This window comes from Eublepharis macularius, chromosome 15 (assembly GCF_028583425.1).
Source record: "Eublepharis macularius isolate TG4126 chromosome 15, MPM_Emac_v1.0, whole genome shotgun sequence".
Taxonomy (NCBI): Eukaryota; Metazoa; Chordata; class Lepidosauria; order Squamata; family Eublepharidae; genus Eublepharis; species Eublepharis macularius.
Genome location: NC_072804.1, coordinates 13,852,341 through 13,866,065, shown reverse-complemented (window position 1 = coordinate 13,866,065; position 13,725 = coordinate 13,852,341). Strand labels below are relative to the sequence as shown.

Genomic DNA, 13,725 nt, shown 5'->3' with positions numbered 1-13,725 from the left:
TCTAGCTCATATATTTCATAGGCAAGTGTGCACATTTAAGGTTTGGATCCAATTAAGCCAATTCGCTTCTGTCTAATAACCACCTATTGTTTAACCATGGCCAACTACCCTCAAATATTCCATAAACAAATGATTTCACTGCATAGAATGGGGCAGCTTATTTTTTATTTCATTAGGACAGTGATATTTAAAGGCTCGGAAGCCACATGGGGCTTTTTGACGTGCCACCTGTGGTTCTTCTGAGCACTGTGTCCAGTGTGGCAACTGCTCATGTCCCAGTAAAGTGAGCAAGGCCGTTGCCTAGTGTAGCTGGTGGTTCATGAGTGGTTCTCACCTTGATATAGTTGCTTCCACAGAGACTGAAGGACAAGCCTTGTGCCTACGGCTCCACACCCACCCTTTCCCACAGTCTCTGCACTATTATCCCAGCACCTAAGCGGCTGCTTAGGTAGAAAGCAAGTTGGCCACAGAAAAATGCAGCCACCATGGCAGCAGCCCAGAAAAAAAAGCAAGCTGACTAGTGTGGTTATGGTTTTATATTTCTATTTCTCCTACTTGCTCTCCTCCAAGAGCCTTGGAAATCTCCCTCTCTCACCTAAGTTGCTGTGGCTGTTGCTGGGGGCGGGGGGAAAACCATACACGCTCAGAAATAATTTGGCAATTTAAAAGTGTGTGTATTTATATATAGTTATATCCTGTACTTCTTGTCTGAGCTTGGAGGGGTGGCAGATAAGGCATACAGTGGGGTGGCAGATAAGGCATACATACTGGCTGATAGTTGCAAATGTGGCTCTCCGTAAGCCACAGAGTGGCTACATTAGGTTATCAATTGACAGCAATGGTAGTAGAGGTGGCTGCTTGGCCCTGAGACCTGCAGAGTTCAGGGCAGCCCAGCAGTATAGCAAAGATTCTTCTATCAGCCACTTGCTCTAACTCAGTGTTTCCCAACAGAAATCTGGGGTTCCACAAAAAAAACAAAAAACAAAAAAATCAACAAAAAAACAAAAAAACAAAACAAAACAAAACAAAAAAAGAAATCTGGGGTTCCACAGGACATTGTCAGGGATTCCATGAAACATCATGGGATAAATACTTTGAAATACCGCAAACATCCCTCAAAATATAGTGGTTATTAAGGTCATATAAGCTCTCTCTCTCTCTCTCTCACACACACACACACACACAAAATTGACTTGCCCTCAACTTTCCCTGCCATCAACTTTTTCTGGCCTATAACTGTTTTCATATGTAAGAGTTCCTAAGTATTGAAAAATTAATTTAGGGGTTCCTCCATGGGAAAAAGGTTGAGAAACTGATCTGCCTATAGGCTTCAGTGCCAAGAATCACTGCCTTGCCTAACAATGTCCATGTTAAAAGTCCTAACAGTAGGCTTGTAACTAAACTTAGAAACATTTATCCACCACCTAGAAGTAGGCATGTGCGCTTCGGGATTCCGATTCGGAAAGATTCGAAATACTGAAGCAAAGCTTTCCAAAGCGATTTGGGTCGCTTCGGGGCAACCAGGAGCGTTATTTTGCTGGCTGCTTGCATTTGCATTTGCAAGCAGCCGGCAAAGTTATGTAGCAAATTCAAGCCTCCCGTGCTTTCTTAGGAGAGGGGAGGGGGGAGAAGGAGTGAGTGACTCACTCCAACCTCCTCCTTATCCCTCCCATCTAGCAAAAAAAGGCAGGAAGCTTGAACTTGCTTTTCTGACTGTTTGCATTTGCAATGCTTGCAATGCAACGCAATGCAAGCAGCCAGCAAAGTCCGCTGAGAGATTCCCTCCAAATTTACAGGTTGGGAGGGATGATGAGGGGTGAATGAGTGCAAGGGGGAGGAGGGAGGGGGATCAGGGAAGGGAGGGGGGAGTTAGAAGTGGCCTCTGAACTTAATTGTTAGGGAATCAAGATTAGTTCTCCTCCTTATATAGGATTCAGTAGAAAGAGTTAGTTAGAGTCAGGTTTTGGTCAATTCGTGTGTGTGTGTGTGTGTGTGTGTGGAGAGAGAGAGAGAGAGAGAGAGAGAGAGAGAGAGAGAGAGAGAGAGAGAGAGGCTGCCCATAGTACCCCCTTAAGTAGTGTTTATCTGCCCATCTCTGGCACCTTTGGAGCCAGGACAGGCACATTACTTGAGATAGGCTTTCCTTTAGATTGAGGTTTAGGGCCAACTGGATTACTGAAGAGGAATTCAGTTGTTTGGTAGGTTTAGGTTCCCCAAAATAAATAGGGCTGTTTAAAAAGATACTTCATTAACCATCTCCTTTAGTAATAGAGCCACAAGAGACACAGATTAGATTGTAAATTTTTCTGTTTTTTAAAAAAAAAAACTTTTTAAGAATCTTTTTTAGAAAGGGGAATGGCAGATAGAAAAGCTCAGAGGGGTCCCGGGGGGAAGGCAAGTGGTAAGTCTAGAGGGGTGGAGGGGAGGGGGAGTGCTGCGGCTGTCCTCCCATCTGAGTGGAGGAGGCCCTCCCCTGCGCTGTTGCTGTTCACCAGCCTGGCTTCTGGTGACAGGAAGAGGGTTCGCAAGGCCCTCTTTCCTGAGGCAGCTGTTGGAGGGTCACCCTCAACCCAGGTGTTTGAGGCAGGGGCTGGCACTGGGCAGGGGCCTGCTGCTGAGGCTCCCCCTCCTCCAGTGGTTGAGACCCAGCTGCTGGAGGAGGGGCAGCATGAGGTGTCTACTAGGATGGATGTGGGGCACGTGACTTTTCCGTCCCTCACACTCACCCCAGGGACCCAGTGGATGTTGGTGGAACTGCAGGAGGAACCCCCTGCTGGGTGGTCCCCCCCATTTTCTCTGAGGCCAGCAGCAGGCCTCTCACACCTGTGCAGGAGGAGAGGGTGCTAGAGGAAGAGGAAGAGACTGTGGTGGAAGAGCCCACATCTCAGCCCCTTCATCCTCAGCCATTCCCAACTGCCCAACCAAGAGTGGGACATGGTGTGTCTGGCCCAAGCACCTCACAGGAGGTGTCTGCTGAGGGGCCCATAAGCATCTCCCCTGTGTGGTGTGGGGCCCCCATTACCTCCGATATCTAGAATCACTTCCAGAGAACAGAGGACCCCCGGTTTGCCCGGTGCTGGCATTGTAGGCAGCGTATCAGTCGTGGCAGGGATGTGAACCATCTCTCCACATCTAAAATGAGGAACCACCTGAAGAGGCAACACCAGGCGGAGCTTCTTCGGGGGGAGAGTTCATGACACCACATGGATGCCAACTAGCCAGAAGGAGGCAGGCTCCTCTGGTGCTCTCCCCCCACGGGTTCCTGTAGCACAGGGGAGCCAAGCCTCTCTGATGGAGATTGGTAGGCAAGGCCCTAGTGTTCCCAGAGAGGGGATCCAGAGGGCAAGCTCGCACATCACGCGCTGTATTGTCAAAATCATTGCCCATGATGGACAGCCACTTGACCTAGTGGATCAACTCAGCTTCCAGGAGCTGCTCCAGGATCTTGCTCCCTGGTACGTGATCCCTGCTCGCACAACGTTGAGCAGGACCGTGGTGCCCTCGTTTCACAGGGCTGCTAGGGACCACATGAAGGCACAGTTGTCCCATGCTGCCGGGAGAACTGTGCACTTCATGTCCAATATCTGGACCTGCTCTAGTGCGCAGCATTTGTACCTCTTGCTTACTGTGCACTGGTGGCAACCCGAGGACCTCCAGGATGGGGGTGGGGTGCCCAGAGTTAGGCAGTGACAGATGGGAGACCGCCAGGCCGGCTACTGCAAGGTCTTACTTCATGCCGAGGTTCTTGACATGTCACACACAGTGGAAAACATTGCTGCCACCTTGAAGAGACAGTTGGAAGACTAGGTAGGTGAGGGCCCCGTCATTGTGGGATGCATGGTGATGGATGGTGGCAGCAACATGAGGGCAGCAGCGCGTCAGGTGAGCTACAAGTGCATTTACTGTGCGGCTCACAAGTTTCACCTAGTGGTGAAAGATGCGCTTGAGGTGGGCTCCTCCCCGGAACCCCGCGACTCATGACTTCCAGTATCTCCTGCAGAAATGTCAGAGGCTCACAAGTCACTTCTCGCGCAGCGTGACATCCACTCACGAACTGCGCCAGAAGCAGGACAGGACAGGCGTGCCAGAGCACATCCTGATATCTGATGTGGCAACTCGCTGGAACTCCACCTGTGCCATGCTGGTGCGTTTGGTGGAGCAGCAGGCCGCACTCCAGACATGGCTCTCAGAGAGCGACTCTGCAAGTCAGGTGGGTGAGTTCAGCTGGGAGGATTGGCTCACCATCACCCAGACAGTGGAGGTCCTGAGGCCCTTCCAGGACTTCACTATAGCGGTCTCGTCAGACACGGCGACCCTGGGTCTGGTCATTCCCCTGATGCACACGCTCCAGAGGAATCTGGCCCCCTTTGTGGACCCAAACGCACCACGTGCTGTCATTGTTCCGGCGGTGCGTGCACTCGTGAGAAGGCTGCAGCAGGGCACAGCTGCCAGGCTAACGCCTCTCACAGGCAGAAGGAGTCGTACATGTTGGTGACCATGTGCAACCCGTGCATTAAGGGCACTTTTGCTGAGCAGGACAGGAACCTCACCCAAGCCAGAGAAGGCCTCTGTGCTTGGGTGAGGCGCAGGCAGGCCAAGAGGGGACGCCTGTCATCAGAGGGGACAGGTGGGGGACCCAGCCCTGTGGGTCCCTCTTGCACCCCTTCTGAGCAGGCTCCCCCTGTGGCCACCACCGGAATGTCCATGGAGATGCTCCGGTGGCCCCTCGGCCCCTCTGGGATCATGAGTCACATGACAGGATTTGGCAGAGGCAGTGGTCAGGGATTACCTTGTGGAGCCCTGTGAGTTGCTGTCCACCAATCCGCTGAGCTACTGGGCCAAGGAGGAGGCAGTCTGGCCGCACCTCTCCCTCGAGGTGCAGCAGCTCCTCTCATCCCCTCCAACAAGCATGGAGAGCGAGCACGTCTTTTCCTATGCGGGCAATATTGTCAGCCCACATCGCTCTCGCCTTCTCCCATGGGGAGTTGAGCAGTTGGTTTTCCTGAAGGTCAACTCTCTCCTCTTTGATTTCTCAGGAGTGGACTTCCAGAGTGAATGAGGTGAGCCCTCCTTATGGCCTGCATCCTCTGAGAGTCTAGTCCTGGGGAATTGTGCTCTTCCCTACATTATACTTGTAGCCGTAGTTAAAACCAGCCAGCAGGAGGAGGGTGGGACTCAGTGGCAAAGGGAACGCACCCTGCAATTTGGCTTCCCCTCCCCCAAACAAGAATTAAAAAATTGATCTAAAACTGTCACAGACCCCGTGGGCACAAACTGATTCTAATAATTAATAACATGCCCCAGAAATGTTGATTGCCACTGGAGGGAGGGATAGGTTAGATAAGGACTGGTTAGGTTAGGGAGACTTTGCTGCTGTTTACTGTTGTTTATTGTTTGCTGCTGTTTACTGTTTAATGCTGTTTAATGTTGTTGCATGCTGTTAAAATGTTAATGTGGAAGGGGTGGGGGAGGAGTGGGGCAGGTAGGGATGGTGGGGGTGAGGCCAGCTGATGAAAGCTACCTCCTACACGACCTCCTAGGTGTTTTCCAGGTCAACCTGAAGCTGGTGGGGGGTCTTCCCTCACGGGAGGAGGGGGAGGATGCCGCGGGCTCGCCGGGCGGCTGGGCAAGGTAAGTGTGGGGCTGGGGTTTGGGCAGTTTAAAGGGCCCTGCTGCTTGCAAGCGGCAGGAAATGTTTATATGACCTTTTCCCTCGGGAAATGGTCATTTAAACTGCCCCTTTAATACGACCCAAATGAATCAGTAGACCAGTTCGTGGAAGTTCGTGGAAACAAGCTTCCATGAACCACTGGTTCACGAACCACGAACTGGCCTGGCTTGTAATTTTGGCTTGTAATTTGATTCGTGCCCATCTCTAATTGTTACACAGAAAAAGAGTGTATCTAAGAACAACTACATAAGAAAAGTGTGTTAAGTGTAGGGGTGTGCAATCTAGGATTTGTGTACCAGCTAAATGTTGGATCACACTGGAGAATTCCAAATTGGATCTGGAAGCAAGCTCCACACCACGGCAGGAGAGTGGCACTAGCGGGGGGACAGGAGACAGCAGGCAGAGTGGATTCCTATCCTGCCCCTCCACCCCCACCCAAGTTCCAAAAGAACCCTTCAAACTGCCAGCTGCCTTTCAAGCTCTGTGGGTCCAGCAAACCAGGAATATGTTCCTTGCAAGTTTGGGGGAGTTTGCTTGAAAAATGCCCCCTAGTCCCCAAATAGTTTTCCCCATAAGGCAAAATGGCCAGATAAATTCAGGATTCTTTGAATGGTTTAAAGAATCTCACCCAGATTTCAGAGAAACTGGATTGTTTTTGGTAGCCCTGAAACCCAGATCCAAATTCAGGAAAATTTTTCAAGGGTAGTTGCAAAGACTGTTGCACAAATTGGGGGGGGGGGGGGTTGCAAAGACTGTTGCTCAAACATACCACAGCTTGTGCCACCTAAGTAAGTGGATTCAGGATTTTCTGTTTTCACAGCAACATTACTGCGCAGGCATCATCTGCTACTACAAGGTATGTCACAACAACATGCAACAGAAATTGGGGGGGGGGGGGATTCAGGACCTTAATTGATTCACCAATATTCTGGCTTTAAAATGCATCACCCACCAAAACATAAGGTAAATGCCTAGATCTACATTCCCAATTTCTGTTTGCGATATCATCTAACACAGTGGAACTCACTCTATGGACTTGCGAAGAGCCACATTCACAATTGCCATCAACCAAAACAGACATATTTGCATTCATCCCCAGTATGGGATGTGCACCACCTCACCTGTCTGTCCCTCCAGCAGCAACTCTTTCAAGGTGGGAACCACCTGCTAACCAAAAGATCCACCAGGCAAGGACTTTGGTCACTTTCCTGAAACATGGGGCAGATGTCCAATTGGGGAACAGTGCTCAGAAGAGCCACAGGTGGCATGTTAAAGAGGTACATGTGGCTCCCAAGTCACAGAGTATCATTGATCTAACACCATTAAAAAAACCTGTCAGTTCTATCACTTCAAATTTTAAGTACATTCCAAGACATCTTAAATCATAGGTCTACCACATAGTAGCATCAAAAGATTTATTCATCTTGGTAAGGCACATAACAGATAAATGCTGTAAGTTACAAAATGGATCAGGATATTGGCCAACTGATTGCTTCGTTTGATTGTACTCAACATTTTCTCAGATAATCTTATAAAGTATGCCCTTATATAAGAAGCAGCAGTCCTCTTTCCACTGCAACATTCTCAACCCTGCCAGAGCCAGCTTAACACATGCACACACCATTCCTTTAGGGAGAGTCATCCCATTACTTGTAGGTTTTTCCACAGAGCTTCTGCCCTCGGGCTGCCAGTTGCCCACGGGTGGTGGGCAAACTCCCAACAGTTAGTCCCCAGTGATCATAGTCATAGAATCATAGAGTTGGAAGGGGCCATACAGACCATCTAGTCCAACCCCCTGCCCAGTGCAGGATCAGCCTAAAGCATCTCTGACAAGTATTCATCCAGTCTCTTCTTGAAAACTGCCAGTGAGGGGGAGCTCACCACCTCCCTAGGCAGCTGATTCCACTTTTGAACTACTCTGACGGTGAAAAAGTTTTTCTTAATATCCAGTCAGTACCTTTGTGCATGTAGTTTTAGCCCATTGCTTCGCGTCCTACCCTCTGCTGCCAACTGGAACAGCTCCCTGCCCTCCTCCAAATGACAGCCTTTCAAATATTTAAAGAGAGCAATCATGTCCCCCCTCAACCTCCTCTTCTCCAAACGAAACATTCCCAAGGCCCTCAGCCTTTCCTCGTAGGGCTCAGTCTCCAGACCCCTGATCATCCTCGTCGCTCTCCTCTGCACCCTCTCGATTTTGTCCACATCCTTTTTGAAGTGAGGCCTCCAGAACTGCACACAATACTCCAGGTGTGGCCTGACCAAGGCAGTATAGAGAGGGGCTATGGCCTCCTGCGATTTCGATGCTATGGCCCCTTGGATACAACCCAGGATTGAATTAGCCTTTTTTGCCACCGCATCACTGACTGCTCATATTCAGTTTACAGTCCACTCTTACCCCAAGATCCCTTTCACATATACTACTGCCCAGAAGTGTATCCCCCATCCAGTATTTGTGCTTCTCATTTTTGTGGCCCAGATGTAATACTGTGCACTTGTCTTTGTTGAATTGCATCCTATTCACAGCTGCCCACTTCTCCAGAGTATTCAGGTCTTGTTGAATTTTAATTCTATCTTCTTGGGTGTTTGCTACCCCTCCCAATTTGGTATCATCAGCAAATTTAATGAGCAGCCCTTCCACTCCTTCATCCAGATCATTGATAAAAATATTGAAAAGTACCGGGCCCAAAACCGAGCCCTGCGGCACCCCACTGGACACCTCCCTCCAATCTGATGAAACGCCGTTGACCACCACTCTTTGAGTGCGGTCCTCCAACCAGTTCCCTATCCACCGAACTGTCCTATAGTCTACTTCACAGTCTTCCAGTTTGCCCATCAGAATGTCATGGGGGACCTTATCAAAAGCTTTACTGAAATCCAGATAAATCACGTCAACAGAGTTCCCCCGATCCAGTAAGCTGGTCACTCGATCAAAGAAGGAAACCAGGTTGGTCTGGCAGGATCTGTTAGGAACAGATCCTGATCAGCAGGAGGCGGCAAGCTGCCTGGCAATTGCCTGCCACTGGCAGGCAGCCCAGGCAAATTGGAGCTTATGCCTCCACACCCCACAACGATGACATCACTTCCAGAAGTAATGTTGTTGCATGGAGGGTGGGAGCACTTTGGGCTGCTCCTGCCCCCCTCCCACATGACAACATCACTTCGGGAAGTGACCTTGTCACAGTGAGGCATGCACTTAACATGACTCTGAGAGGATTACCAAGTTATGTACTGTGCCCCCCTACCCTCCCAATCTCCTGCCAGTCTACCAATTGCTAACTTCATTCAACCTCCACATATCATCAGAAACTAGGGCTGCCAACTACGGGGGGGGGGGGGGCACAACAAATTTTGGCAGGAAAATTCCAGAGCATTGCCTTGACACCATGACAGTACTTCAGGGTTTGTACCAGAAGTGATATTACAGTGTTGGTGCAACACCAGTATCCCCCGCCAATTTGCTGCCTGTCCACCAAGTAGCTACAGGAGAAGCAGGGCCTGGGGTGGGGTATTAATAAATAATAATAAATAAATAAATAAAATGAAGCCCAACTACCTCAAACACACCCAAGCTCTCCAATAGGCAATGCAGCACATGTCTTCTTAGGCAGGCAGGCTATTTAGTATAAGGAACAATTAAAGATGCAAAGGCCCAGAAGAATGTTTTTTTTCTTTTGAAACGAATGAAATGCTTTATTATATATATATATATATATATATATATATATATATATATATATATATATATATATATATATATATATATATATATATATATATATATAAAAATAAAACAAGGTTTAGTCACTTAAAATACATAGCATAAAAACAATACTGAGAAATTTTGGGGGAGCCCTGAAAAGTAATCTTGATGCCCTCAATCCTACCTGGAGATACAGTGACTGAACTCAGTGAGCTATGCTCTCTTAAAAGCCCCACTAAATTTAATTGAATTCCACATCCCAGAAATTATGTTTGTAGTTTTGAATGTTTACTTGGTTTTTAAGTCTCACTGATTTCAACTGGCCTCGTATCCAAATGCTTTCTTTCCAAATAGATGAATTTCAGAATTTGCCTAGAAAGGGCCACTCACATGCACGTTTACAAAATAACATGAAGCAGCAACCTTGCTGATGCTAAGCAGATCTCAGTCTTACTGCTTTGGGTCTGCATTGGAGAGAAAGGGGGTGTGTCAATGAAGAAGGTAAAAAAATAAATGTTATCTGCCTATTCCTGGATAAGAAACATCCTGGAACTCTTTAGACTCCCTTGAATTCCACAATGTGCAAGAGGCAGGAGTTAAACGTACATTCAAAATGTGTAAAATCTACCAAAAGAAATATAGGGACACTTGTGTACATATGAAGCTGCTCTATGCTTGGACCATCAAGGTCTGTAATGTCTCCTCAGACTCACAGAGGCTTTCCAGGTTTCAGGTGGAGGTCTTCCACATCATTTAATATCTGATCCTTTTAACTGGAGGTGCTGAGCACTGAACCTGGGATCTTCTGCATTCCAAGCAACGCAGGACCGACCTTCAGCCACTGAGTCACAGTCCTACTCTTTTTCCTCGCACCATGGGTCATTGTCCCAGTTCCCCTCTCCTTGTCACATTGTCCTGAAGATTCTTCTTGCCTGCTGTTGTACTCTCTAACAGCCTGTCCAATTCTGGCTTCTGGATCAGGTGTCTTAAGGAGTCCAACAACAACAGTTGCTTTGGGTTTATTTTTTAATTTACAACAGTTTCCCCTTTTCACTGTCCTTTAGATATTCTGCATTTTAAGAATATTTAACAGATTGTTAAATTGTTAAATCTTCACAATAAAACCAGAAGGGACAGCTTTGTTAGTCTGCAGAAGCAAAATTATTCTGGTGTGAGCTTTCATGAGTCAAAGGTCACTTCACCAAATGTACCAGTGTATACATGCACAGGAAACAGATTTATCATCAACATTACATTTGCTATGGATGTACACTCTATGCACCTGATGAACTGAGCACTGATTCACAGAAGCTCATTCTAGAATAAATTGCCTTCAAAGTACCAATAGACTGCCATTTAATTTTGCTTTCAACTGAGCCAACTATACTTGTGGAATAGCTGCTACCCTAACACTTTTGGTAACTTTTACTATAGACAGGGGAACTTGTGCAGCTTAACAACTAAAAGGCTGAACTACCTATAAAGAAGTCCTACCTATAAAGAAATTCCACCTCTGATATGGATGCATGAGGTGGTCTTAAGCAAGCCCCCCTCTCTTGGCCTCGGTCCCCCATGTGAATCACACAGACCTACTTTACAGGACAATATACATGAAGCACTTGTAGTATTTATATATATAGCCTTAAAGAGTTCAGCAATTTTTCACACTGAACAACAGCCCCATTTAGAACATTCATAAATCCACCTTTCTCCCCGATAACCACAACCTATATCAGTCTGTTACAGCAAGACTTGCACATTTGCATTCATTACAGTACTATGGTGTATAACACACCATTCCCCTTTCAAGTTCTTGACTTCTTGGCCAATATTTATAAAAAAATCCTTATCACACTCAAGATACATATTCTTATCCACTTCAGTATCCCTGCCATCACACTTTTAACCTGTGGACTCTGATCCACAAAAGCCTAGAATTGCTTAGGTTCTGTTTCGGCATTTCTTCAACTCTGTATTGGATTCCTGCTAATGCTATGTCTTGGTAAACTTGTATTAGAAAAGAGCAAGAGTCCAGCAGCATCTATAAGACTAACAAAATTTTTGGTGGGGATGAGCTTTCATGAGTCACAGCTCACTTCTTCAGATAGCAGTAGAAAAGAGCAAGAGTCCAGTAGCACCTATAAGACTAACAATTATAAGACTAACAATTTGTGGTGGGGTATGAGCTTTTGTGAGCCACAGCTCACTCATTCTTCTCTTGTAAACTTGTGCTTCTTTACCCTATGGCATCGTTTATGGAAATGTCCTTGAAACTGACTGTCCTAATCTCACCCTGTGTAATCCTCCCAGTCTCTGTGAGAAAGGTGGACTAGAAATGACATAAATAAAAATAAAAAAATAAATAAATACGGTGCCAGGAGGCTGGAAGGGGGAGCAGAATGTGAAAAGGGTTGGCATACCCTTAAAAAAACCCCATCTCTGGAAAAAATGTTTAAACAGAGGCAGCGACAGAGCAAGAGCGAGACTCAGAGACGAGGGCTTTCTAGGGTTGCCAGCTCCAGGCTGGGGAATCCCTGGTGACTTGGGAAGTAGAGTCTGGTGAGGGCTGAGTTTGGGGAGGGAAAGGACCTCGGCATGATACAATTCCATAGTGTCCACCCCACCCCCCAGCAGCTATTTTCACCAGGGGATCTCCCGGAATTATAACTGATCTCCAGGCCCTAGAGATCAGTTATAATTCCGGGAGATCCCCAGCCGCCGCCCTGGAGGCTGGCAACCCCAGGGCTTCCCTCCTCCTCTCTCCTGGCAGCTTCGAGGCCGCCTCAACCAAGCCAAGCTGGAGCGCCAAACAAAGGGGCCGCGGCGCCTGCCCTGCCCTGGGAAGCGACGGGTCCAAGGGCGCCGGGCCAAGGCCGCAAGCGACTCGCCCCCACGCCAAGGCAGCCCCTCCGCGGCCTCCGCAGGGCCCAGACAAAGCGCCAGAGGCCGCAGCCGGGAGCTGGAGGCGGAGCTCGGCGCCTCGCCCGCCTCCCCGTCCCAGGCGCCCCCGCCGCGGCCTCTCCTTACCCGTCGGAGGCGACGCGCTTCTTGCTGGAGCCGTAGTCGTCCCCGAGGTCAAGGCGGTGGCGCTTAGACATGATGGTGGCGGCAGCGCGAGGAGGAGGCCGCGGCCACAGCCAGACCAACTAAAATGGCGGCAGGAAGGAAGCGGCGGCCTCGAGGAGGATTCCCCCCCCCCCCGCGCGGAGGGGGAAGGGGCGCCGAGGCGCAGTCCGACCAGCAACCTTCCCCCGGCGCTCGCGTTCCGCCGCGCAAGAGTTCCGGCCCCCCTTGAGAGCGGCGGTTTCTTGTTTTTTTCTTTAACCGGTTTTTGGCTTGTTTGCGGGAAAGAGGGAGGGAAGCAACCTGTCTGGAACAGAGAAATTATAGAACAGCCGTCGTTGCAAAATTCAACCAGACCAAGAAAGATTTGGGGATCCTGGGATAAGAACTTGACTCTGCTCTCAAGCGGGGTGGGGGTGGGGTGGGGTGTTAGAGACCAACATAATTGATCCCAGTAGAAAAGAGTAGGACTCCAGGAGCACCTCTAAGGCTAACAAAATTCGTGATAGGCTCTGAGCTTTCGTGAGCCAAAGTTCACTTCTTCAGATACAGCTAGAATGTGAGTCCATCTGTCCTTATATCGTGGACAGTGGAGTGATTACAGATCTGAATGACAATAGCAGGTAAATGATGGATAGTCAGCTCATTCCTTCAGGTATATGAAGAAGTGAGCAGTGAGGCATGAAAGCTCACACCCTACCACAAATTTTGTTAATCTTATAGGTGCTACTGGACTCTTGCTCTTTTCTGTTGCTACAGACAGACTAACAGGGCTACCCGTCTTGATCTATAATCGATCATTCCAGTATACATTTTTGTGAGTCATAGTTTACGATGGAATAAATTATGGCCCGCTGCTGAACTTCTGTTTTAATTTCTGCTACAGACAATTACCCATCTAAAATTATTCCAGTATTAACTATTAATTATTCCTTTTACACACACCAAAGGCTCAGAGCCCCGGAATGGAAGATGGCCTATCAAGCCAGGGTGAATAAATCGAATGTTGTTGTTTTGTTGTTATTGTTATTAAATGAGTTCAGCAAAGAGAGGCCTGGGGGAAAGGCCTGCAGCAGAATAAATGAGCTCAGCAGCAAAGCCCTGGAGACTCCAGGAGAACGAGCTCTTGGCATAGCTCTGCCCGCAGCTTCTTCAACTGAGGCCTTTCCAGTTGTTTGAAGCATGCTCAAAAAGACTTTCCTCACTCTCCTTTCACTCAGTTCAAAACAACCCTCATGCTCCACAACACACCAAGGTTACAGTGAACAAAGTAGCTACTTACTTACATATA

At 48.2% G+C, this 13,725-nt stretch overlaps 1 protein-coding gene across 1 annotated transcript in view; it reads right to left on the bottom strand.

The window, feature by feature from the left end:
- DHX15 (DEAH-box helicase 15) overlaps positions 1-12,522 on the bottom strand; it is a 57,607-nt gene extending 45,085 nt beyond the window's left edge. The window contains exon 1 of the mRNA XM_054998819.1: positions 12,399-12,522. Within this exon, the coding sequence (XP_054854794.1) occupies positions 12,399-12,469 (71 nt within the window). The 5' untranslated portion in view covers positions 12,470-12,522. The remainder of the gene's footprint in view (positions 1-12,398) is intronic.
- Positions 12,523-13,725: the final 1,203 nt, after the last annotated feature.